A 27,458-nucleotide genomic window follows, 5' to 3' on the forward strand; every position below is an offset into this window, starting at 1 on the left:
CTCCCATTCAAAATAGCTTCAAAGAGAATAAAATACCTAGGAATCCAATTTACAAGGGATGTAAAGGACCTCTTCAAGGAGAACTACAAACCACTGCTCAGTGAAATAAAAGAGGACGCAAACAAATGGAAGAACATACCATGCTCAAGGACAGGAAGAATCGATATGGTGATAATGGCCATACTGCCCAAGGCAATTTATAGATTCAATGCCATCCCCAACAAGCTACCAATGACTTTCTTCACAGAATTGGAAAAAACTGCTTTAAAGTTCATATGGAACCAAAAAAGACCCCGCATTGCCAAGACAATCCTAAGCCAAAAGAACAAAGCTGGAGGCATCACAATACCTGACTTCAAACTATACTACAAGGCTACAGTAACCAAAACAGCATGGTACTGGTACCAAAACAGAGATATAGACCAATGGAACAGAACAGAGCCCTCAGAAATAATACCACACATCTACAGCCATCTGATCTTTGACAAACCTGACAAAAACAAGAAATGGGGAAAGGATTCCCTATTTAATTAATGGTGCTGAGAAAATTGGCTAGCCATAAGTAGAAAACTGAAACTGGATCCTTTCCTTACTCCTTATACGAAAATTAATTCAAGATGGATTAGAGACTTAAATGTTAGACTTAAAACCATAAAAACCCTAGAAGAAAACCTAGGTAATACCATTCAGGACATAGGCATGGGCAAAGACTTCATGTCTAAAACACCAAGAGCAACGGCAACAAAAGCCAAAATTGACAAATGGAATCTAATTAAACTAAAGAGCTTCTGCACAGCAAAAGAAACTACGATCAGAGCGAACAGGCAACCTACAGAATGGGAGAAAATTTTTGCAATCTACTCATCTGACAAAGGGCTAATATCCAGAGCCTACAGAGAACTCAAACAAATTTACAAAAAAAAAACCAAACAACCCCATCAAAAAGTGGGCAAAGGATATGAACAGACATTTCTCAAAAAAAGACATTCATACAGCCAACAGACACATGAAAAAATGCTCATCACTGGCCATCAGAGAAATGCAAATCAAAATCACAATGAGATATCATCTCACACCAGTTAGAATGGCAATCATTAAAAAGTCAGGAAACAAAAGGTGCTGGAGAGGATATGGAGAAATAAAAACATTTTTACACTGTTCGTGGGATCGTAAACTAGTTCAACCATTGTGGAAAACAGTGTGGTGATTTCTCAAGGATCTAGAACTAGAAATACCATATGACCCAGCAATCCCATTACTGGGTATATACCCAAAGGATTATACATCATGCTGCTATAAAGACACATGCACACATATGTTTACTGCGGCACTATTCACAATAGCAAAGACTTGGAATCAACCCAAATGTCCATCAGTGACAGACTGGATTAAGAAAATGTGGCACATATACACCATGGAATACTATGCAGCCATAAAAAAAGATGAGATTGTGTCCTTTGTAGGGACATGGATGCAGCTGGAAACCATCATTCTCAGCAAACTATCACAGGAACAGAAAACCAAACACCGCATGTTCTCACTCATAGGTGGGAACTGAACAATGAGATCACTTGGACACAGGAAGGGGAGCATCACATGTCGGGGCCTATTGTGGGAAGGGGGGGGGGGGAGGGATGGCATTGGGAGTTATACCTGATGTAAATGACGAGTTGATGGGTGCTGACGAATCGATGGCTGCAGCACACCAACATGGCACATGTATACATATGTAACAAACCTGCACGTTGTGCACATGTACCCTAGAACTAAAGTATAATTTAAAAACAAAACAAAACAAAACAGGAAGGCTAAGAGGAAGAACACATATAAAATTGCTAACACAAGGTGTTAGAGAAAACACCAGGAAAGGTGTTTCCTCAGCATATAAATATAGGACAAAGCACCCTCTATGAAACAAAAACAGAAAACCAGAAGAAGAAAACAGGCTGAAGTGAAAAGAGAGATGAATGCATCAAGGAATTATTATGAGGAAACTAAACCAACATTAGTAGAATTAAAATTAAAACTGAGAACAGGAAATAGTGCGATCAACACTACAGAAAGTCAAATAAGTAAAGTATTGAGATAAGGAGGCTCTACCTATGTGCAGTTGCAAAAGACACAGATGACAATCATGAGGCAGAAAACAATAGAGAAAAGCTGGGTGCAGGGACTCATTCCTGTAATCCCAGAACTTTAGGAGGCTGAAGTGGGCGGATCACCTGAGGTCAGGAGTTCGAGACCAGCCTAGCCAACATGAGGAAACCCTGTCTCTACTAAAAATACAAAAATTATCCAGGCATGGTGGCACGCACCTGTAATCCCAGGTACTTGGGAGGCTGAGGCATGAGAATTGCTTGAACCCAGGAGGTGGAGGTTGCAATGAGCCAAGATCGCGCCACGACACACCAGCCTGGGTGACAGAGCAAGACTCCATCTCAAAAAAAAAAAAAAAAAAAGAGAAGATGCACAACAGTGATCCAAGAGATAAAGGATCCATGTTCCTGAAGGAGAGAGACCATATCAATGGACAGACAAAAATGTAAGTATAAATACATGTCCTGCGCTGAACAGAAAGCTGTGGGGGCTGCTGAAAGGAGCCACCACACTCCAGCAAAATCAATGGGAAAACATGCACACCTAAATATCGCAGCTTGCCGATATTTTCTCGGGCTTTTTATTACTGAAATTCCAAACACACACATAAGTAGAATAGTATAATGAATCCCTAGTTTATGAAGTTTGGCAACATTTTTGAATAACAAAAATCAAGAGAAAAATTTTCCAATCACGAAAGCAGAAAAATTAGACCTGCCTTAAAGAGGAAAAAAAAAAAATCAGTCTTGAATTTTGCGACAACACTAAATGCCAAAAGATGAATAGGCAAATAGAAGAATGTAAATAGAAACCGACAGATTTGGAGTGAGTTGGGGAGCTGGGGGATAACGTTCATCCCCAGCCAAAATGTCCTTCCCTTGGTAAGAATGGCCAACATTGATTGAGCTCTTGCTAGGTGCCAAGTACTGCTGTACATACTACCTGTGCTTTGTCTCATCTAATCCTAATGGTGACCCATGAGGCACGTACATATTACTACCTCGCCTACCTGACAGATGAAGAAACACAGGCATTAAGAACTAGGAGGTGGTAGAACAGATTAAAACCCGTGCAGCTGAGCTCCCCAGCCCAGACTCTTGCACTCTGCACCATGTGCCCTCTCAGCAGCACTGCAGAGACTCAGAAATGATTCTTCCTGCAGGAAAAACAACTTGAAAACATTTACCAATGTATGAATAAAAGAAGCAGAATTAAGAACTCAAGAAATGGGAAAGTCATTTAAAAAAAAAAAAAACTGGTAGTAAGCAACGAACCCAGTTAAACGCAGAGCTGAGCAGGGCTGGGACTACCGTCAGGCAAGTAAGACATTCGCCTCAGGTGTAAAATAAAAGGAAGCATCAAGAAAATCAGTAATCGAGATAAAGCGTAATTTTTTTTCTAAGAGACAGGATCCCACTATGCTGCCCAGGCTGGAACACAGTGCTACTCACAGGTGTGACCACTGCACACCACAATCGTGAACTCCTGGGCTCAAAAAGATCCTCCTGCCTTGGCCTCTCAAGTAAGTGGGACTACAGGTATGCACCACTATATCTGGCTGACGTAAATTATATTTTAACACAATATTTTAAAATTGAAATAAGAAAAGAAGGGAAGAGGAGGGAAAGGAAGGGACGAAGGGAGAAAGGAAGGAAGACAGAAAGTCTTATAGTACTCAGCCTCACTTCAACCTAATCTCCATTCTATCAGATCCTCTCTGCGATAGACTGAATGTCTACTTTTCCCCCCAAGATTGATATGTTGAAGTCCTAACCCCCAATGTGATGAAGTTTGGAGAAAGGGCCTTCACATTAATAAAGTTAAATGACATAAAAAATGTAGGGTCCTGATCCAATTGGATTTGTGTCCCTGAAATAAGAGGAAGAGAGACCAGTGCTGAAAGAAGAGGAAGACAGACCAGAGGTCGGTTGACCTCCAGGTTCACACACCAAGGAAATGCCATGTGTGGACACAGCAAGAAGACGGCTGTCACCAAGCCATGAAGAGAGCCCTCACCAGAAACTTTGGGTCTAGGTAGAAGACTGGACTCTGGATCTTAAAATCTTAAACTTCCAGCTTCTAAAACTGTGAGAAATTTTTGTTCTTTAAGCCACCCAGTCTACAGTTTTTTATAATAGCAGCCCAAGCTAAGACACTGTCTTTATGTAAACTTTTGATATTTTGTTATCAATTGTTTTTGCATTAATTTTGGTTTAAAATATTGCATTAAAACATAACTACTTATCTTAACTACTTAACTTTATCTTTTTATCATAACTACCGAAACTTTTGACACCTTTTTGAATTTTGCACTCAAGACTAGTGTCTCTTTCATCTCACCCTGGTCCCAGCTCCAGAATAGGCTATGAATAATACTTTTTTTTTTTTAAAAGACAGAGTCTTGCTTTGTTGCCCAGGCTGGAGTGCAGTGGCACGATTTCAGCTCACTGTAACCTCTGCCTCCTGGGTTCAAGTGATTCTCCAGGCTCAGCCTCCTGAGTAGCTAGGACTATAGGCACCTGCCACCATGCCCAGTTAATTTTGTATTTTTTTGGAGAGATGGGGTTTCACCATATTGGCCAGGCTGGTCTCAAATTCCTGACCTTGTGATCCACCCACCTCGGCCTCCCAAAGTGCTGGGATGACAGGCATGAGCCACCGCGCCTGGCCGCGATGAATAATATTTCTAAGCATGGTTATATAACTGAATATTAAAGTCACATATTATTTTTAAGAAGAATTAGTCATCATCCATTATCTCAGTATTATACTAATATTAAAATATTAATAACAATAGCCTGCGTATCATAATAGCAAAAATTGGAAAGCAGAATAGAGGGGCAGAGGAAGTTAAAGTTTGCCCTGTCTTCATCATTAAAGAAAAGATTCAAAAAGTATTCCAACATCCCTCTGAGGACTACCAAAAACAATAGGTTAAAGAAGGCTTATGAAGCTGGGTATAGTGGCATACACCTGCAGTCCCAGCTCTTCAGGAGACTGAGGCAGGAGGATTGGTTGAGCCCAGAAGTTCAAGGCTACATTGCACTATGATTGTGCCTGTGAAGAGCGACTACACTCCAGCCTGAGCAACATAGTGAGACTCTGCATCTTAAAAAGAAAAAGAAAGAAAGAAAAGAATGGTTATGAAAAACTTAATATGACCACTACTAGAATTTATTTATATGTGTGTCATATTTCTTCCCAAAATACTAAAGAAGGGTAAAAGAAATACCACCTGTATAGCAAAATAGAAAACACAAAAAGCAGTATGGAAATAAAAACAAAAATCATAAGGAGACTAAGAGAAAAACACCGGTTTTAAGGGCAAAGGTTTGACTGTGGAATTGTCTTAATCCCTCCTTGGCCTTATTTTAAGCCTTGCTTTGAGTGTTGAGAGCTACAAGGCCTCTGCCCAGAGGCCAGTGATAGGCAATGGCCCCTGGAAGGTCTTTCCTCTTCCTGTACCAGTGAATTCATGCTTCCCAGGTTCAGTAAACATAAAATGGTTTTCCAAAATAGAATAAGATTGACATTCACAAAAATATTGAGCTTTCACTTGAAACCATAAGACATATTCCCAGTGGAAAGCCGGGCCTTGGTAACTGTTTTTTATTTATTTATTTATTTATTTATTTATTTATTTATTTATTTATGAGACGGAATCTCGCTCTGTCACCAGGCTGGAGTGCAGTGGCACAATCTCGGCTCACTGCAACCTCCGCCTCCCGGGTTCAAGCGATTCTCCTGCCTCAGCCTCCCAAGTAGCTGGGACTACAAGCACGTGCCACCATGCCCAGTTAATTTTTGTATTTTTAGCAGAGATGGCGTTTCACCATGTTGGCCTGGATGGTCCTTATCTCTTGACCTCGTGATCCATCCATCTTGGCCTCCCAAAGTGCTGGGATTAGAGGTGTGAGCCACTGTGCCTGGCCTCTAACTGCTTTCTTTAGGGAGAAGTTGGCACTCAAAAATTCTGTTTAGACAGTTGTAAAAAAATTTTAAAAACACGTATCTGAAATATTCTGCAATGCTAGTTTTTCCTCTTCTCCTGATATCCTATTGATATGCTTTGGCTCTGTGTCCCCACTCAAATCTCATCTTGTAGCTCCCATAATTCTCACATGTTGTGGGAGAGACCCAGTGGGGTATGACTGAATCATGGGGTATGACTGAAGCATAGGTCTATCCCATGCTGTTCTCATGATGGTGAATGTGTCTCACGAGATCTGATGGTTTTAAAAACGGGAGTTTCCCTGCACAAACTCTCTCTTTGCCTGCTGCCATCCACGTAAGATGTGACTGTTTCTCCTGGCCTTCTGCCATAATTGCGAGCCCTCCTCAGCCACGTGGAACTGTAAGTCCAATAAACCCCTTTCTTTTGTAAATTGCCCAGTCTTGTGAAAATTAACTAATATGCCTATTTACTGAATTACCATATTTCTATCTTAGCTTTTAATCATAAAATAAAGAAAGGTGACTATAAGTGGGGCAAATCTTCACCAAAAGCAGTAGGTGTCAGGAAAGAAAGTATAAGAGACAAAGAAAGCAAAGGAAGTCCCTAAGTGGTGGAAAACAGATGAAAAATGCAAGTCTGAAGAGGTCTCTGGAAAAATGTAAAGCACCACAAAAGGAAGAAGATAAACAGCCAGAAGAGCCAAGGGTCCTTATGACAGTCTCACTTATTTGGCCCTTTTGGCCAAACCCCAAAATGGGAAGACCAATGCAACTGGCTTATTAACTGACACTCCCCACTAATCTTTCAAGAGGATGAAGCGTTATTGCAAGGATGAGTTCAGGAAAGTATATTAAATTCTGCTCTGGTTCTTCTCCTCTCAAATATATTCTCTTGATCTTTTGTCCCTGTTTGTCTTCAAGGGCACCTGTGTCATCTACTGCATTCTGCCAAGGTTCCATTGTCACTAGTTCTGGCAGCTGCGACTCCAGTGTCCTTCCCCAAGCCTGTTTTACACCATGACGCTGCTAATGCCAGCTCTTACCTGGCACCAGAATGGGCTTGTCTAGTTACAGGCATCTGCCCAAACTCAAACCATGTTACCTAGATTAAGGCTTGCAAGCAAATAGCAAACCAACCAGAAGCACAGAGGGCAGAGTACTCTGTACCCTCAAATCACTTTCCAGGCCCAGTTCCCTCCCACACTTGAAACCCACCTAAAAAGCCCAGGCTCCCAAAGAGCACAACCTTTTCCAGTTCTGAGCGTAGTTCTGCCTGCCTCCCCCATAGCACAGGGAAGGCACACATCTAGGCTGGAGAAAACAGATACCCAGTGCCCTGTCCATCAACTGTTTACCTCCATCAAGCTGCTGAAGTAGATTTAGAAGCCACCAGGAATGGTAAAAGAGCTGCATAATTTAAGTCTTACCTGAAAAGCCAAATTATTTTTTATTTATTATTTTTTTAAAGACATAGTCTTTCTCTGTCCCTCAGGCTGGAGTACAGTGGTGCGGCAGTGCGATCTCGGCTCACTGCAACCTCCGCCTCCAGGGTTCAAGTGAATCTCCTGCCTCAGCCTCCTGAGTAGCTGAGATTACAGGTGTCCACCAACCACACCTGGCTAATTTTTGTATTTTTAGTAGAGACGAGGTTTCATCATGTTGGTAAGGCTGGTCAAACTCCTGTCCTCAAGTGATCCACTTGCCCCGGCTTCCCAAAGTGCTGAGATTACAGACATGAGCCGCCACGCCCGGCCAAATTACTTTTTAAATTTTAATTACACACCTCTCCATAAACGGAAGCTAAGTGAAGCACTTCAGACCCAGTGTATCTTGGAGATAACATCAGAAACAGGTCTGGGAGCCCAAACGAATAGCTGGGAGGCAGATGAATACTGAAGTATTCTCAGATTTCAGTCTGGCTGGCAGTGTTTGAAACAAAAACAGCGTAATGAGCAACATTTGGAGACAAAAGCTCCAAAGCAAACATATACCCCAGAAGACACAATTAAATGCTATACAAGATGAAATATACAAGATCATAAATCATTTTTTATTCACAAAAGGGACAGAAGGGAAAAGGAAAAAAAAAAAAAAAAAACAGTGCAAAGATCAGAAGGCAAAGAGCCATGATGCAGGAACAATCTGTATGAGTATTTGATACGCTTCAGGTAAGACGGGCCTTCCTGCCCATTGAACACTGAAATGAAACCATGCCAGCATTTCACTTTAATGAGATTTTGATTTCCATCAGCCCAACCTGGCACTTCTTAGACATAACCATTATATTTTTATCAACGTGTGTCAGGCAGCCGCTATAGCAACTATCAACCCTGAGAGCCCCAAGTGTCTAAACAAACACATTTTAAGGCAGCACTCCCAGGGCCAACGTATTCTCTATTCTCTTATCCCACTAGCTTGAGATTCTGGAATTCCATTTTAACTGCAGACAACTATGATGTTTTTCCTGCAGGAAGTAATTCTATTTTCCCCCAATGTGTAGCATAGATTTAAGACACACAGTAGGTTGTTTTAAAACTTCAGGGGCTGTGTTACATGGAATATGACATGTAAAAAGGGTAAGACGACAAGGAAACAAAGTAGTCATTGTGATGCTTCGTGCTGTATTCTCCAACTTTCAGCCAAATTTTTGATGAAAACAACATCTAAACAGCTAAATTTCTTGATGAAAAGAAGGAGAGTGGGCTAGTCAGGCGCGGTGGCTCTTGCCTGTAACCCCAGCACTTTGGGAGGTCAAGGTGAGTGGATTACCTGAGGTCAGGAGTTTGAGACCAGCCGGGACAACATGGAGAAACTCGGTCCTTACTAAAAATATAAAAATTAGCCAGGGGTAGTGGGCACCTGTAATCCCAGGGCACCTGTAAACTCAGGAGGCTGAGGCAGGTGAATTGCCTGAATCTGGGAAGCGGAGGTTGCAGTGAGCTGAGTTGTATCACTGCACTCTACCCTCGGTGACAGAGTGAGACTCCATCAGGAAGGAAGGAAGGAAAGGAGGAAGGGAAGAAGGGAGGAAGGGCAAGTGAGAGTCAAGGGTGGAAAAGAGAGCACAGGGAGGACATGAAGGAGGTAGCACCTGATGTGACATAATTTCAGGGACACTTCTTGGTCTCCCCTTTTTCCAATAATTTCCATTTCAACCTGTCACCACCTCTGAAATGCATCCATTTGAGCTTTGTTCCTCCGGGCCCTTAAAAATGCCAGAGATCCAGTGAAAGTTAGAAAGAAGAAAAAAAAAAAAAAAAAAAAAAACGAATTTCCTAGGAAGCCCTGAAGAAATATTTTTTTTCAAGAGGGATTAATTTTAGGAAAAAGAAAATGATTCAAGCTTGTATTTACTAGTGAAAGATTCTCGGAACGAGCCTATTACATTGCAGAAGCTACAAGTTACAATACAGGGCAAAAGAGACCACAGAAATTTTGAAAAGTCTCCAGTCTCACTCCAAATTTGTGTTCAGGCCTCAATGGGGGTCACTGAGGCTCCCTCCAGATCAGAAAATGTCAAAAGGCCTCAATAAGCTTCTGCATTTGGGATTCATTCTTAAAGCTGAGAAGCAAGAGGAAAGGTAGAAAAGCAGGTCTGGGTGCCTTTGCTCCATGCTTGAATCTCCTAGACTGGATTCTGCACCCAGATTGCTTTATTTTGCTATCAAGGCTATCAAGGGGTTAACCAGCAAAGAGGATAGTACTCTTGTTAATTTACTGATTTCGATCATTGTGCTGTCTTTAGAGGGGAGTGTCCTTTTTAAAAGGAAATACACACTGAAGTATTTAATAGTGAAGGGACATGATGTCTGCAATTTACTCTTAAGTGGTTAGAAAATTGTAATATGTAAATATAGGGAAAAGATGAAGTACACATCATAACATGTTACTGCTTGAGGAATTTGTAGAGGGATATGTGAGCATTTTTCATACTATTCTTGCAACTTTTCTAAAGTCTGAAATTATTTTCTAAAAACATATATACACCTGCCTTGAGAGAACTATCATGCTCACAAGACACTGTTCCCAGCCTCAGTCTGGGGGACTGAATCCACTGAGTGGTTGTTCTGGACTGAACAAAGAACCCCAGGCCGGGAAGACGCCTGCCACAGCAGAAAGAGCCTGGTCCTGCCCTTGTTCTGCCACTTAGCTGGGTGGCCTTCGGCAAGTTGTTTAATAGTTCCGTGTCCCAGCATATCATCTGAACAATGCACATAATCACACCTACTTTGTAAAGATTTCAGAAAACATGTAGCCAAGGCCAAGTTCAGTAAATGATAGTAGGTTTTACAAAGAGTTTGTACCCCCATACAGTCTACTCTGAAAAACCAACTTTCCCTTTTACGCTTCGGTGAAACAAAGGGCAAAGGGCAGTTGGGGAAAGCATGAAATATAAAGACTATCACTCATAGTCTGGCTTTACTTCCTATCACCTAACTTGCCTCATTCCTTCATTAATTAAGTGACCCCTGGGCAACAAAGCACAATAAGGCTGCTGTTATTCTGTTAATTATAATATTTTATAATTGTATGTGACATAACCCATCTCAGGCTATTTTTACTTTTATCTTAATCTTCACAAATATCTTTATATCTGCTCATTGATTAAACCTTCCTCCAAAAGGACTGAGGCATCTCAAGGAAGTGCATTATTATCTCCAGTTTCTTAAGAGCTAGAAATACTCCTGGTGTGCATTCCAGAGGTTTCCTCATGAGGGGACAGGCAAGAGGATGTTTACTGCAGCGAGGTGAGTGGGGCAGAGAGCTGGAGGCAATGTGCATTATCTGTCATCCGAGAGTGGCTGAGTATAATGTGGTGGACCCAACACCACAGAAATAATGGACCAGATGCTGCATGCCAGTGGATCTTAAAGACAGAATGCTGAGGCCTGTAATCCCAGCACTTTGGGAGGCTGAGGCGGGAGGATCACCTGAGGTTGGGAGTTCAAGACCAGCCTGACCAACGTGGAGAAATCCTGTCTCTACTAAAAATACAAAATTAGCTGGGCATGGTGGCGCATACCTGTAATTCCAGCTACTTGGGAGGCTGAGGCAGGAGAATCGCTTGAACCCAAGAGGTGGAGGATGCAGTGAGCTGAGATTGCACCACTGCACTCCAGCCTGGGCAACAAGAGCGAAAACTCTATTTCAAAACAAAACAAAACAAAAAAACAGAATGTCATGAATGGAACGAGACTTATAATGTGATGCCAGCAAGTCTGAAAGGTGTTCCATAGTATTTATGTAAATATTTTAGTTACATTTTTCACAAAATGTTACATTTGTAACTTGTAAAATAAAAATATATCCCAAACAGTAGAGGAAGGGCAGGAGAGAGGAATGCAGAATTACATTTTTCATAAAATGTTACATTTGTAACGTGTAACATAAAAATATATCCCAAACAGGCCGGGCGCGGTGGCTCAAGCCTGTAATCCCAGCACTTTGGGAGGCCAAGACGGGCGAATCACGAGGTCAGGAGATCAAGACCATCCTGGCTAACACGGTGAAACCCCGTCTCTACTAAAAATACAAAAAAAACTAGCCGGGCGAGGTGGCGGGCGCCTGTAGTCCCAGCTACTCCGGAGGCTGAGGCAGGAGAATGGCGTAAACCCGGGAGGCGGAGCTTGCAGTGAGCTGAGACCCGGCCACTGCAGTCCAGCCCGGGATACAGAGCAAGACTCCGTCTCAAAAAAAAAAAAAAAAAAATATATCCCAAACAGTAGAGAGGAAGCGCAGCAGAAACACTTGGATGTAAGGATAGATGGATGGATCACAGAGAAATGGATGGACTTAAAGGAGGAAGTCAATGGGACACACGCACAGAGCATGTGTACTCATCCTAAACATGGACGAGCTGCCGGCGGTCTTACCCGAGGCTCCTGGCTTCTGGCTGGGCTGGCCCGCCTGGTGCACGCTCTGCTGTAACAAGTTGAGGCACTCCCCAAGGCAGCTGAGGGTGGCAGCAGAGGTAGCTTTCAGGAGCAGCAGGTCCTGGTCCAAGGCAGTGAGGGGGCCGGACCCTGGCAGGGACTCAATGGCGTGCACGAGGTTCTTCTGCTGCCCTTCCACCTGGTTCATCATCTACAAAACAAGACAACAGTAAGGAGGTGAGGGGCAGAAGCTCTTCTTTCAACAGGCTGGGGAGGCGGCAGTTAAACCACAGAAGTGGGTAAAACTGGGTGAGGGTCAGCTCCGTGTGTTTGGTGCATGTTCGTCTTCTGATAAATACTCAATCCTGGGTGAAATCTGTCTAGGTAAATTTATCCAAAGGCGCTCTAATCAAAAGAGAAGTTTTGAACTTTAGAGCTAAAAGGGGCCATCAGGGCCATCTGGGTATATCATTTTACAGATCTTCTGGAGGTAAGTCAATAATAAATACATTGCAAGCATCCTTGCAACCACCTTTAGAGTTCTTTTTCTACAGAAGGTTATCTGAGACAGCAGGCGCGCTGTGGCTATCCCTCAGAGCAAGGCTTCCTCCTTGCTTTTCCTCCAGCTCCAACCCTTAACTCTTTGGTAGTCCTGTTCAGAGTTCACGGAGCGGAAGGGAAATCTGGGGCTGGTGTTTGTACAAAGGAGATCACAATGAAACCAGTGCTGAGCCCCCTTCACTCACTTGCAAATAAAAAATGCTAAACAGGACATGACCTTCTTAACACCACGAGACATGTCAGGAAGAGAAAAACCAGGAATCCTAGAGCCAGTCCTACTCCATGGCTCAAGCTATGACAAATAATCATATTTTGTGGCCTGGCTTCAATTCATAAGCTTATCGTAAGACAAACAGTAGTCTAATTATGTCTTTGAACTAACAAGTCAAAAAAAAAAAGGAACACAGGAGCTAGAAAAGGACTTTAATGGTTATCTTGTGAAGTTCATCCTCCTCATGTTTTATAACTTATCCCATTAAACAGGATGATGTATATAAAGTGCTTAGACATCATGTCTAACAAATAATTAGCGGGTCTAAGAAGTGGAGGAGCTCAAGCAACCCGCCCAAGGTCACAAAGCCCATTGACATCAGAAGCAGCAGTAAATTCCTGTTCTCTGGTCCACTGTGTTTTAAGCTTCTCCACAAAAGCTGTTTTTATTTGAAGCAACATCTCCTACTTTGTCACTGTCACCCCTGGAGGATCCTTGTCACCATGATGTCACCAGTGGGAAGAAGCAGTAATTCTGTAAGGACTGCTGGACTTGGACACAAAGCTCATTCCTTTTTTGCTTAGCCCTTTATCTCTTTCCTTTTGAAACAAATACCTGCTACTGGCAATTACTTCAAAATGATTTTTTTAAAAAAGATTAATTTTAAGAGACATGTTCCACAGATGTGGTTTGAGCGTTCTCATCTTAGTGTACACACCCATAATCTGGCCATGCAAATTGTTTTTTTGTAGATTACAGAAGATCTACCTAGCCATTCTGGCTCCTAAAACAGTGCCTAGAAATAAGGAAAGCTCAGTAAGTACTCATTTCTTCTTCAGGTCTTTGTTTAAAAGTCATCTTTTTAGGTGGGTGCAGTGGCTCACGCCTGTAATCCCAGCACTTTGGGAGATGGGTGGAACACCTGAGGTCAGGAGTTTGAGACCAGCCTGGCCAACATGGTGAAACTCAATCTCTACTAAAAATACAAAACTTAGCTGGCCGTGGTGGCAGGTGCCTGTAGTCCCAACTACTCAGGAGGCTGAGGGAGGAGAATAGCTTGAATCCAGGTGGTAGAGTTTGCAGTGAGCTGAGCTGGCGCCACCGTACTCCAGCCTGGGTGACACAGTGAGATGCCATCTCAAAAAAAAAAAAAAAAAAAAAAAATATATATATATATATATATATATCAACAAATAAAATAAAATAATAAAAGTCACCTTTTTGAGAAATCTTCCCAAACCACTTCATTTAAAATTGCACCTCCAGGCCAGGCATGGTGGCTCATGCCTATAATCCCAGCACTTTGGGAGGCCAAGGCTGGTGGATTATTTGAGGTCAGGAGTTTGAAACCAGCCTAGCCAACATGGTGAAACCCTGTCTCTACCAAAAAATACAAAAATAAGCCAGGTGTCATGGCGGGCACTTGTAATCCCAGCTACTCGGGAGGCTGAGGTAGGAGAATCGCTTTAACCCAGGAGGCGAAAGTTGCATTAAGCCGAAATCATGCCACTGTACTCCAGCCTGGGCAACAGAGCAAGACTCAGTCTCAAAAAAAAAAAAAAAAAAATTGCACCTCCAGCCCAACCCCAGGCACACCTGTCTTCCTTACCAACCTTATTATTATCCACAGCATCTACCTCCTTCCAAACTAACTTGTAATTTCCTTATTATATTCATTTATGCTAGTGTGCAAGCAGGAATCATCATCTGTGCTGTTCACTGATGTATCCCAAGTACTATAAGTACCCACCTATTGAATGAATGAATGAATCCAAGTCTCCCTCCTCTCACCGAAGTGCAAAAGAATCCGTTTATGACATATAGTCTACAGAATACTTGATGAACACAATATGGCTGAAGATTTAGTAACGGATAATACCTCCATTATCAGTTTGCCAAGAAATACCGCCAACTAGTTAAATTTAACTTCAAACAAGATAAAATGTCTATGTATTCTCTGACATTTATATGTATAAATGCTAACAGTTAGGGAGAAATGGATTTTGAGCTATTTGTAGTCAGCATTTCTGTAAATTCCTACCATAATCCTGTCTTAGAAAAACGTACTGAAAAGAAAGAAGAAATCATGATGAAACATGATACATTATGTTTTTATTATTATGAATGGTGCCATAATGCTTAAGAGAAAAGGTGAATAAAATCAAGCCATAAACTATACGGTATATACTCATTTTTAATCAACAAAAAGAACTCTATTCCAATTATATAGTATAGGATAAATATTGTTACTTCATAAACATAAGATATTATGAAAATCTTAGGTAATAAAAACATGAAACCATCTTGGAGGATATTCTTCTCTATTACAACAGATGCACGTGCTCAGAGATGGAATCCAAGCACTAGCTCTCTATAAAAGCATTCAAGCCAGGAGTGGTGGCTCACGCCTGTAATCCCAGCACTTTGGGAGGCCAAGGCGGGCAGATCACTTGAGGCCAGGAGTTGGAGACCAGCCTGGCCAATATAATGAAACCACATCCCTACCAAAACAAACAAATAAACAAAACACAAAGTTAGCCGGGCATGGTGGTGCACCTGTGGTCGGTCCTAGCTATTCAGGAGGCTGAGGTGGGAGGATCCCTTGAGCCCGGTGGGTGGGAGCTGCAGTGAGCTGTGACCACACCACTACACTCCAGCCTGGGCGACAGAGTGAGACCCTGTCTCAAAATAAACAAACAAACAAACAAACAAACAAACAAACAAATAAATTAAAAATAAAAAGCATTCATCAGTATTTACTGAGAGCCTATTGCCAATAGCAAGGGCAGGTAGCCTTTAAAAGCAGTGGGTGTGTTTGGCAGTTACGATAACTGGGGAAGAACTATGGCACTGAAAGCAGAGGGCCCAGGAGAGCTAAATGTCTCCTGAATCAGGGCACAGTTCTGTACAACAAAGAACGTTGCTGTTGAAAATACTAACAGTACCCCCTTGAGTAACCCTTTGCTAGAAACACATCAATAACCAGGCACCTCATGGCTTTGACTTCTTTCTTGGGAAACTGAAGGCTAAAAATAATACAAGCTTTACAGTGATTGGCACACAGTACACACCTCCTACTCATTTTCTTCTCATTTTCCATGAGATGTGCAACAGAACTCTAGTCTTTAATGACACAATCGATGCCAATCTTCACTTTATGTTAGCTTCATGAGAATCCAAAAGAAGTTGATTGAACCCTGAAAGAAATGTAGGAGTTCTTGCCTTGGAGCTGTGCATCACAGTGATCACTGCTCTAACACTTGCTAAGACTGGGAGGCACTGATGAAGACTCTTCATCAGACTTCCAGAGAACAAGTTTTAGCTATGTCCAGCTCTCTCTCACTTTTATTAAGGGCACACGTGAAATGATAAATGTGGTACCAAAAGGCAGAATGCACCAAAAATACCAACAGCAAATTCTTAAAGAGAGCTCCTTCTCCCCTTCAAGGTGCCTACCAGCTTATCAACAAAGGAGCAAAGCCCAACCATCCGCAAACAGACTCACCTACATCTTCCAGCCTTTAAGAAAATGTTGAACCATTTACTTGAATTACGAAGTCTCAAATTATAACCCCAAATACTTCCTCCAAGGCACACCAACATTAATCATCCATGATTGTTTAAAAACAAGCAAAAAAAGCAAAAATTTCATTTCTTTCTGGAATTTGGCTTCCACAATCAGGGCATCATGATGTTGTATGTAACACGGGCACAAAAACAGAGCCTCAAATTAAATTTCAGAGATAAACCACCTGAAAATATCAACTCTGAGGTTGTAAAAGAGATGAAATGTAGGTCAAGTTGAACTTCACAGATAAGAAACTTCTCAAAGAGGGAATAAAAATTCTATGACCTGTTTCTTACAGTACAAACGATGGCACGTGCATTACAAAATCAAATCATAGGAGTTAATGTTAATAGCATCAGTGGCTGCAGAAAGAGGAAAAACAAGTCAAAAAAGCTGAAACGAAGATGCAAAGATCGAAACCCAATGGTATCTAGCTCAACAAGTTCAAATCTGGTTAAAGCAAGGACTGCAGTAGGCAGCAAGAAGATAAGGGCCTCATTTGTCTAGACTGCTTCAGATTTTTCTGAGCTGTAAACCCTGGTGCAGGTTTCAGAGGCCCCCCGAAAAGTCCAATCCTGATGGGTCAGATGTCAACAAATTTGACAGCTTCAGTCACTCCTCCATTACCCTCCAAAAGCTCAGCATAAAGCGGCTCCTAAACAAATATTCCTAACCCTAAAGAAACCAAAGCTGCTCCTGTGGTTGGCAGAGCCTCAGCCGGTGCCCCAGTGCCTTCAGTAACTCAATCTGTCTGGCTTGGAAGGAGACCGAACACTTTGATGCCACATACCAGATGGCCTTGGTTTGGCATTTCTCTTCAGTCTGGTGGAATTCCTGAGTCCCCGCTAAGTTCCCTTCTGAGTCAGGGAATCAGTCCTTGGTTAATGCACGCACTTTTTCACTTGGCCAATGTCCTCACCTAAGCTTTAAAGCCATGCTTCAAGGATTTTTTTTTTTTTTTTTTTTTTTTTTTTTTTTTTTTTTTTTGAGACGGAGTTTCGCTCTTATTGCGCAGGCTGGACTGCAATGGTGCGATCTCAGCTCACCGCAACCTCCGCCTCACCTCCCGGGTTCATACGATTTTCCTAACTCAGCCTCCCGAGTAGCTGAGATTACAGGCATGTGCCACCACGCCCAGTTAATTTTGTATTTTTAGTATAGACACGGTTTCTCCATGTTGATCAGGCTAGTCTCGAACTCCCGACCTCAGGTGATCTGCTCGCCTCGGCCTACCAAAGTGCTGGGATTACAGGCGTGACCCACCATTCCCGGCCATTTCATGGATCTTTAAACCAAAACCACACACACACACACACACACACACAGAGTTTACTGTCTGCATTAACATGGCTTTACCATCCTACTCCACTCCTCTCATGAGCATTACTTTAATTTTCCAGGAGACTCCATCCCAGAAATGGTTTGATAATTTATTATAGGAACTTCCCCAAATGTCCATCAACTCTTTAATAAAAACCATCAACACTCTGTCCTCTAAAAGTCTTCGAATGCCTTGCCTCAAAATCCTTGCCTTGTTGTTTTCACTAATCCTGAACTGTTAAATCATGATTCTTAATCTTAATCCTAATCAAGTCTCCACATTGTAAACCAAACTTCCAGTTCTTGATAAATGCTGACCTTGCCTTCCCGGCTTGGAGACACAACCAGCACCCTGCAGAGGTGGTGTTTTCCCTCACAGTGGCCAAGAATAAAGTCAGTCTTGTCTTATTAACAAATGATAAGTTGATATGTGGAGAGCTGGCATTCCAATCACAACTCCCTTCTCCAAACTTCTGAGTGTTGGGGCACAGTCAGTCCTGGTCTCACACCTGAACAATTTTGCCTTCTCTCAATGAGCTGCTGACTTTTCCTACCTGACATTCTACCTTCGCCCTATAATTCCCAGCCTTCGTCCCTTGTTCTACACCTCCTGGCACAACATACCCCTAAAATGATAGCCCTCCAAGCGTTCCCTTCAGGCAGGGTCCTGAGCCCCTTGGGACACTGCTCCTCATACCCACAAACACAATCCTGTGTAGGCGAGTCCCAAACAGTTCATGACTGCCAAGTATCTGTTAACCCAGTTTCAGGAGCATGGAGAAAGAAAACCCCCATCGAGTGTACAGAACTTCCAAATACACATTTCTCTCAGTAGGGCTAAGAGAGTGACGGTGGCAATAACAGACAAGATGAGCGGAAGGAAGAGGGATCCAGCTCCAATGGGGAGAGGGTGCTGGCTAAACAGATGACAATGTCACAAAGAAGAAGAAGAAAGGAAAAAGACACAGAAAGAGAAGGGAGAAACCAATATAAGGAATATCACACTGTATACTATAAACCAAAGGAAACAAACCAAAAAAAGGTAAACAGAAGAAGGCAGGATCTCAAAAACAGTGACCACCGGGTCGTCAATGCACTTACTGCGGAGGTCTGCAGACTTCTGTAAAGGGCCACGTAGTCAACACTTTAGGTTTTGCAGACAGTATGGTCTCTGTGGCAACTACTCAACTCTGCCACTGTAGCTTGAAAGCAGCCAGAGGCAGTGAATACACAAATGGGCATGGCAGTTTTCCAGTGAAACTAACATTTTTATTCACTCTCAGTTTCAGTGTCAGATAAGATCTTTTCTCACTCATGTTGTGATTGTCCTGGTTCTTGACATGACTAATGATTTTCAATTCTATCCTAGATATTTTGGTTATTATGTTAGGGGACTCTGGGTCCCATTTGATTTTTTTCTTTTTTTAGGCTGGGAGTCTTATGTTTAAGTTTAGAACGTAGGTCCTGGCCTGCTTTTATGGGCTGTGGTTCCAATGACAATCTAATTTCAGAGCCAATGTGGTACTATTTTAATCTGCTTGGTTCATCTCCTGCCTCTGGAGCCTCCACTCATCCCTGCCGGTGTTACCAAAGGGGACAGAAAGAGCTTCCCCAGACCTCTGACTGGTGCCTCTAGTTGAAAGAATGGAGTTTCCAGCCTTCCAGGAGGGGAGCAGGATCACCCTTGTCCATGCCCCTAGCTGCATCTTGCCCTAACTCTGGGTAGGAGGGAAGTCTCAGGCCTGAAGTCATTCTTTATGCCTAAGAGCATAACAGTCTGCTTTCCTTTCAAAGGTGTGTAATGTAGGCATCCTATTTCCACTTCCAAGTTAAAGACTGCTTCATAAGCAGATCTAACTGGCCAGTTGGAAGGTTGTACTTATCTTTTTGGTAACAGAATCTATTCTCCCTTTCAGAAAATTGGCAGAAGAGATGCATTCATTATTTCTAGATATTTCCTGCTTTCTAGATCATACTTACTTTGCCTTGGACTTCATGGTGTAATTATTGAGGCTGACCATCACTAAGTGACTTAAGCCATGATTCCAGGTTTTTCTGTCCACCCTTGTCCCTGGAAGGCAGGACACGCTAACAGCATTTTGAAGTTCAACAATTTGACACTCTACCTTTATCATACGAGATGAGAGGGATGGAACAAAAGAGTGGCTGAAAGGACAACCCAAAGACGTAGAACATCCAAAGCTTTTTCTGGTCCTTCCATAGTTTGAGTTGGTATCAAGAAATCTCAGTGTTGCCTCTAAACCAGCCCATGCTGTTGAGGGCAAAAGGTAAATGCAAAATTCTGAATTGCACCTACTCACTCAAAAGACACTTTCTGAAGATGTGGGGAGATAAGCCTTCTACAGTTCCAAAAAACCAATTCCTTTCTGTCATTTCACCTTTGGTTTTTCTACAATCATTGCCTCATCACTCCCAATAGTAACACCACACTGCACAAACATAAAATGCAAATTTTATCTTTACAAACGCCTTAGGAGGAAACCGTTACTGAGATCCTCAAGAAATGTGAGATTGTAACACTCACAACTTACTGATGGGTCTGTGGAATCTGCCTCTTTGCAGGCAGGAATCCTGAGCTCAGAGAAGCTGAACGACCTTGTCAAAGTCACAGCTTCACTTTCCTGGCAAGGCACGATTCACCATTAGTCCTCCGGCTCCACTTCAGCACCCTTTACACTCTGACATGATCCTGTGTACTTCCTCTTATTTCTTTCATATATTCTAGAAGCAAAAGCTATCTCCTGCCTCAGAAAACAATTATGATAAGGTTTCTTCCTTTCCACTGTCCCTCAGTCCACCCATTCTCACCATCTGGAAACCAGCTTTCTTATTTTTGCTTTCTGATTACAAAAGGCTGGCTCATTCCATCAACCACCATCCCAACGGAATCAGACAGTAAAAACAGTTACAAAGAAGGAAGTAAAGCTACCTGTCATCCCACTTCCTGGACATAAGTGCTGTTAACATTCTAGTATGATTCTGACTCTTCTAATTTATATGTACACACACAGAGGTCTATTATTTTATCTTAAAAACATCACTCCCTATATATAATTGTATAACCTTTGATCACTTTAGAATACATCATCTCTAACACTTGGGACGTACTTCAAAATAACCCAATGGGGGTAAAAGAGCAAGGATGAAACAATATTGGCTTTGGGGGTAGCTAAAGCTGTTGCTGGGCACATGGAAATTCAATATGATCTTTCTCTAGTGTATTTACATTTGACATTTTTCATAACAACGTCTTTTAAAATAGGGGAGAAACCTCCTCTTGGCTTTCACATTTTAAATCTTAAATGTTACTGTTGCAGGCCGCAGGCATGACAGGCAATGAGCAGGTGAAGAACCAATGGAAAAGTATTCAGAAACTCCTGTGTGAGCTAACAGGCTTCTGAATGTATCGCTGTGGTCCACAGAGAAGGCTGGAGAAGGTAGCAAGGAGATGCTGTATCAGCTACTACAGCCTTAAAGTTGGTGTCTCTTTGGACTTTAAAATTCTTCCTATGCAACTTATTTTTATTTCGTTTAATCAAATAAACATGAGGGTTTTTCCATGAAAAAAATAAAATAAAATAGGGGGAAAATACATTATTATGGTTGAAATGTATCCTTCACCACATTCATATGTTGAAGTCCTAATTCCCAGTATCTTAGAATATAACCCTATTTGGAGATTGGGTCTCTATAAAAGGAATCAAGATAAATAAGGTCTTGAGGGTGGTCCCTAATCCAATATGACTTGTGTCCTTATAAAAAGGGGAAATTTGGACCAAGAATAGTGGCTCACACCTGTAAATTCCAGCACTTTGGGAGGCTGAGGCAGAAAGATCACTTGAGGCCAGGAGTTTAAGACCAGCAGTAAAGACGTGGGGAGAAGATGATCATCTACAAGCCAGCACATCCTTCTCTCACGGTGCTCAGAAGGCACCAACTCTAACCAGTGACTTGATTTTGGACTTCCAGCCTCCACAACTGTGAGACAATGAATTTCTGTTGTTTAACACACTTTGTCTGTGATCCTTTGTTAATGCAGCACTAGTAAACTAACAGACACATCACAGACATCTTTACACACCCATAAACACACATCTCATTTTAATGATTGCATGTATAAGGGCTTTTAACTCCAAAGTAGGTCTTGGCTTTAGAACAAAAGTTCCTTCGACGCAATCTCTATCAGTTTTTCTCATGTCATTTTTGCTAAAGGAAACAGTGAAGTGGAAGAAACATTTTCAGAACTGTATAACAGAATATGCTGTAGAAGACCAAAAATATACCACCCCAAAATATAATTACAGAAAACCAGAAATATGCCTCCCTAAAATATGCCTCTTTGGCATAAGGATTATTTTGAGAAACTCCAGACACCAGAACAGCTCTGAAAACAAAGAAGTTATCCTTTTGTAAGGGAAATTTACATTGATAAAGCAAGTCTCCATTCTCTGAACCAGGAAGATAATAAGGATGACTAAACTGTAGAGCTTCATCAATGGAGAAGGCACAAACTTAAAAATCTGCATATCAAAACATACTCATGTTTACAGTACTTTTCCTGGATACCTCCCCAAAATCTGCCTTCCCCTCACCCTTCTTAATCTCACAGGAAGATGATATTTACACCTGAAGCCTGTCACCTCTTTGAGAGTTACTCATTTCTCTGAGTATCTCTCATGTATACACAATATGTACATGTATTAAATTTCCATTTTTCTGTTGTTAATCTGTCTTTTGTTACAGAGTCCATCCCAACTAAGAACTGAGAAATAAATTTAAAATTCTAGCACCCCCAACCAAGTAAACAGATACCCCTGTTAGCCAAGGGGACCCCAGAGAACCTTGAAAACAGAGCTCCCAGCCGTGACAGGATGGGAGGTCCAACTCCCTAACTGCTCTCAGGCTTTCTTCCCTAAGGGCTAAACAGAAACCAGCCCTTTCAAACAACTCCACCCCCATTTCAATTAAGCCCATGATGCTCCCCCCACCCTTTTGTGGTTTCAACAAAGCAACTGACAGGCATTCCTGATAAGAGACCACTGACCAGGAGAGTGGTTCTGGCCAGTCTAGGAGGATGTGCAGTGAGGGTTTTCGTGTCCTGTGCTTCATCTTTTGATGTGAGAGGTCTGAAAACTCTACCCCTGGATCATGCTACTGCTGCATTTTTTTGAACATGGATCTCATGGAGCAGCATGAAGTTCAATTGCATGTGTACATATTTCTCCTTTCATAAATATTCATGATTCCTCCTACAGCTTATTGAATATGTTTATTTGGCCACCTTGTTCAGTATAAAGCCTTGGCTTATTCTTCCCACCCTTGAAGTGCCTGTTTCTGGCTTCTGGCCAGAGACTATGCTTCCCAGCCTGTCAAAATGGCCACCCTACAGGCTGCGGCCATTTGTGAGACATAAAGCTCTCCTTTCCAAATTATGAACCTCATCATTCTTCAGTTGACTGAACTATGAAGAGTAAGGAAAAAAATATTTCTCCTCCCCTATGATTTCTACACAATGGTTAAAAATTATTTATTTAGAAATCCCATTTGTCAGAATTGAATAACACGTAAACATGTTGAAAACAAGGGGTGAAAGATACAAAAGGAATAATCTCTTAAATTGTTTTCAAAGAAAATGCCACTGTCCAACAGAAGGATTCTGAATAGAAGGCAAAGGATCAGTGAATAAGTGCCTCATTCGCTATAAGTTATCTATACTCTCTGCCTCCCCCACACACAGACACAGACCTGAACAGGATCCTGAATGCAGATCGAGTAGCACTTACCTCTCTGGACGCAAGGTTGGCCTCCCTTGCCCAACATCTGAAACTGGGGCTTCTATGGGAGTTCCATTCTGCAGCAGGCTACTCTCTGTTTTGTTTTAATTTAAAATCTCCTTTTAACACAAAATAATACTTGACATAGAAAAAAAACAATCAAATAGAAGGAAAAACACCCATAATATATCCAGTACCAGAAAGAAGTTTTAAAATCTTGGCAAATGTACTTACAAAATTTTTATGTATATATATGGCCAACCCTTAAACAACTTGAGGGTAGTAGAAGATCCTCATATAACTTTTGATTCCCTAAAAACTTATGTACTAATATACCACTGTTGACTGGAAGGCTTACTGATAACATTAGCAATTAGCACATATTTTGTATGTCATATTATATGCTGTATTCTTACAACAAAGCAAGAGAAAAGAGATGTTATTTTGTTTTCTATTTACTTTTTTTTTTTTTTAAGACGGAGTCTCACTCCATCACCCAGGCTGGAGTGCAGTGGCACGATCTTGGCTTACTGCAACCTCTGCCTCCTGGGTTCAAGTGATTCTCGTGCCTCAGCCACCTGAGTAGCTGGAATCACAGGCGTACACCACCACACCTGGCTAATTTTTTTTGTATTTTTAGTAGAGACAGGGTTTCGCCATGTTGGCCAGGGTGGTCTCGAACTCCTGACCTCAAGTGCTCTGCCCACCTTGATCTCGCAAAGTGCTGGGATTACAGGCATGAGCCACCATGCCCGGCCAAGAGATGTTATTTTAAAAATTGTAAGGAAGAGAAAATATATTTACTATTAATTAAGTGGAAGTGAATCACCATGAAGGTCTTCGTCCTTTTCTTCACGTTGAGTAGGCTGAGGAGGAGGAGAATAGGAGGGGTTGGTCTTGCTGTCTCACGGTGGCAGAGACAGAAGAGTTGGAGGAGGTGAAAGGAGAGGCAGTCACACCCAGTGTAATTTTTACTGAGAAAATCCACATATCAGTGGCCCCGCACAGTTCCAACCTGTGCTGTTCAAGGGTCAAGTGTACAGTCACCGCTCAGTACCCATGGGGCATTGGTTCCAGGACCCCGCCTGGATACCAAAATCCATGTATGCTCAAGCCCCCTAACATAAAAAGATACTAATATCTGCATATCTTCCCATATGCTTTAGATCATCTCTAAATTGCTTATGACACCTAATACAATGTAAATGTCACATAAATAGTTGTTATACTTTATTGTTCATGGGAAAGTGACAAGAAAAAGCTTGTACATGTTCAATATAGATTCAATCATCTATATTTTTTCCTGAATATTTTCAATCCTCAGTAGGTTGAATCCACAGAGGCAGAACCCACAGATAAGGGGGGCTGACTGTATGCCCTTTTTTCACTTTTTATGAAAATGGCTGCAGGCCATAATCATGTTTATAACCTTTTTAATTCAACATACCATGTCAATTAATTTCTACAATACTTTTTAAAATACTGCAGAACATTTCATCACATAAATATGCCACAACTTACTGCCCAATTCCCTACGGCCGACATTACGATGATGATTAACTTTTTTCTCTATGACAGATTACGATTCAACAAACTTCTCTGTATCTAAATCTTAGCATAACTTCAAAAAGATTTTGTTAAACTTCTAGAAGAGGAATTATTAAGTTTAAGGTTGTTTTTTTTAATAAATACTGCCAGCTCACCACTGAAAAAAACTGTAACAATTTGTATTCTCTCAGTAACGTGTGAGCTGTCTTCTGCTCTATCACTCTCCAACATCTTTCTTTCTTAAACAATTTCAGAGGCAAAAAAAAAAAAAAAAAAAAAATACCCAAACCAGTATTTTATTGTTTTCATTCATTGTTCATGTCCCTGCATAATGCAGGGCAAAGAAAAGTTAAGAAGTTTCCACCAGGCGCGGTGGCTCACGCCTGTAATCTCAGCACTTTGGGAGGCCAAGGCAGGCGGATCACGAGGTCAGGAGTTCAAGGCCAGCCTGGCCAACATAGTGAAACCCAGTCTCTACTAAAAATACAAAAATTAGCCGGGTGTGGTGGCACATGCCTGTAATCCCAGCTACTTGGGACGCTGATGCAGGAGAATTGCTTCTTGAACCCGGGAGGTAGAGGTGGCAGTGAGCCAAGACTGCACCATTGCACTCCAGCCTGGGCAACACAGTGAGATGCCATTTCAAAAAAAAAAAATGTTTCCATATCCAGTAAAGAAAATTTAAGGAAATAAGACTAAAGAGGCCTGGTGTGGTGGCTCATGCCTGTAATCCCAGCACTTTGGGAGGCTGAGGTGGGCAGATCACTTGAGGTCAGGAGTTTGAGACCAGCCTGGCCAACACAGTGAAATCCCATTTCTACTAAAAATACAAAAATTAGCTGGGCGTGGTGGCACACAGTTGACACCAGCTAATCCAGAGATTGAGGCAGGAGAATCACTTGAACCCAGGAGGTGGAGGTTGCAGTGAGCCAAGATTGTGCCACCGCACTCCAGCCTGGGCGACAGAGTAAGAGTCTGTCTCAAAACAAAAACTATAGGGAGACAGAGAGTGTTTTCCTTCATAAGGATAGAGAAGCCTTGTCAATGTCTGGCCATGGGCACTAGCACATGGGGGTGTGATGGTACCCAGCAATGAAAGGGAAACCAAAGTCCTAAGCAAAGGGAGGGCAGTGCTATTGGGAGAACCAGGTGGATCCAGAAAGCAATAGAAGAAGTCAAAGTTCTCTCCTAAAAGATCCTAGGGACACAGAGAACAAGGGGAAACACTTCCCTCACAGTGCCAGAGAAAACAGGTCTACCTGGACCTTGAAGTCCAACTGCCTAGTTGTGATGTCCCCAGAACTCACTAGGAGCCTCTTCCCACGTTCAACAAGCTTATCTAAAACTCAAGTTCTGGTTTTAGACCAGCGTTCCACTCAAGGAAAAAAGCACAGAGTAGCCCTTTGCTGCTTCCCCCACATTCCCCACATTTATCTTTCTCTTCTCACTCTTTTCAAAATACTTCTGTTATCAAAGCCATGTCAGTAACAGCCACTACATGAATAATACAAACAAGGCCATTTCACAAGATGGGTGGCAGGGGGCGAGAAGCGCTGGGCTGCAGTTTACAACAGTGCTTTCACAGTCACAAACTCTAATCTTCCCATCTCTGTCTTGGCCACAAGCAAGGCTGCTTACTGTTTTTGTTTTGTTTTGCTTCGAGACAGGGTCTTGCTCTGTCACCCAGGCTAGAGTACAGTGGCGCGATCACGGCTCCCTGCAGCCTCACTCTCCCCGGCTCAGTGGGTCCTGCCACCTCAAAGTACTGGGGTTAGAGACGTAGCCACTGCACGCAGCTCCTGATTACCATTATTCTCAGTTTACACAACCCTGGGGTTGAAAGGGTAAAACCATTTGCCCAAATCATAATTTGCGGATGGGAGATGTCAGGACTGAAGGATCCACACTTCTGTGCTCCTAACCTCATGACCAGGAGGCATGCAGAACCATTCTGTTCCTACACATCACAGCACAAAGGCTCCCATACACACTCTGATGCTCACCTGGCATGGCCTTCCACCTAGAAGAAAGAAGATGCTTGGGAGCAAGCTGGCTTATCCACCCACCAATTCATCCGGAACGGAACGAGAACACACACAGCAAACTCCTCTAGGGTAAAATTCACAGAAAAGAAAACACAACTTATAAGCAAAGACATAATAAGAAAGGGTAAGGAACTGTTCTGCAAATGGTATGAAAGTTTTATTCAAGTGTTTACGTTTCTGTCAGTTCTCTAATCAGAAATCATTTAACACACGTCATATAAAACAAAAAAACACAAAAAACAGAAAACCTAAAATGCTGCTTTACTGACTCACTTCAGAAGTCTTCTGATTAATCTACTGTCATTTCTCAGCAAATCCTGGATAGTATATCAGTTTTTTTTTTTTTTTTCTCTTACAGAATGTAACCTTACAAACCAAGGATCAACAAGCATGAAATTAAACCATTTTCTTCAGACTGCTTCACCTTTGTTCACTCACACTCCATATTCCACATACATGCTCAGCCTATGTCAAAGAACCTCTAAG

General features: G+C 42.0%; 1 protein-coding gene across 7 annotated transcripts in view; it reads right to left on the reverse strand.

Moving 5' to 3' along the window:
- OSBPL10 (oxysterol binding protein like 10) overlaps nucleotides 1–27,458 on the reverse strand; it is a 328,443-nt gene that overhangs the window by 78,417 nt on the left and 222,568 nt on the right. For 4 of the 7 annotated variants that reach the window (XM_073023669.1, XM_073023668.1, XM_073023671.1 and 1 more), the window contains 2 exons: nucleotides 11,925–12,135; nucleotides 11,075–11,194 (listed from right to left, as the gene is read on the reverse strand). In XM_073023669.1, the coding sequence (XP_072879770.1) occupies nucleotides 11,075–11,194; nucleotides 11,925–12,135 (331 nt within the window). The remainder of the gene's footprint in view (nucleotides 1–11,074; nucleotides 11,195–11,924; nucleotides 12,136–27,458) is intronic. The other 3 variants (XM_008009363.3, XM_008009361.3, XM_008009360.3) reach the window with 1 other exon arrangement.

This window comes from Chlorocebus sabaeus, chromosome 15 (genome assembly GCF_047675955.1).
Source record: "Chlorocebus sabaeus isolate Y175 chromosome 15, mChlSab1.0.hap1, whole genome shotgun sequence".
Classification (NCBI taxonomy): Eukaryota; Metazoa; Chordata; class Mammalia; order Primates; family Cercopithecidae; genus Chlorocebus; species Chlorocebus sabaeus.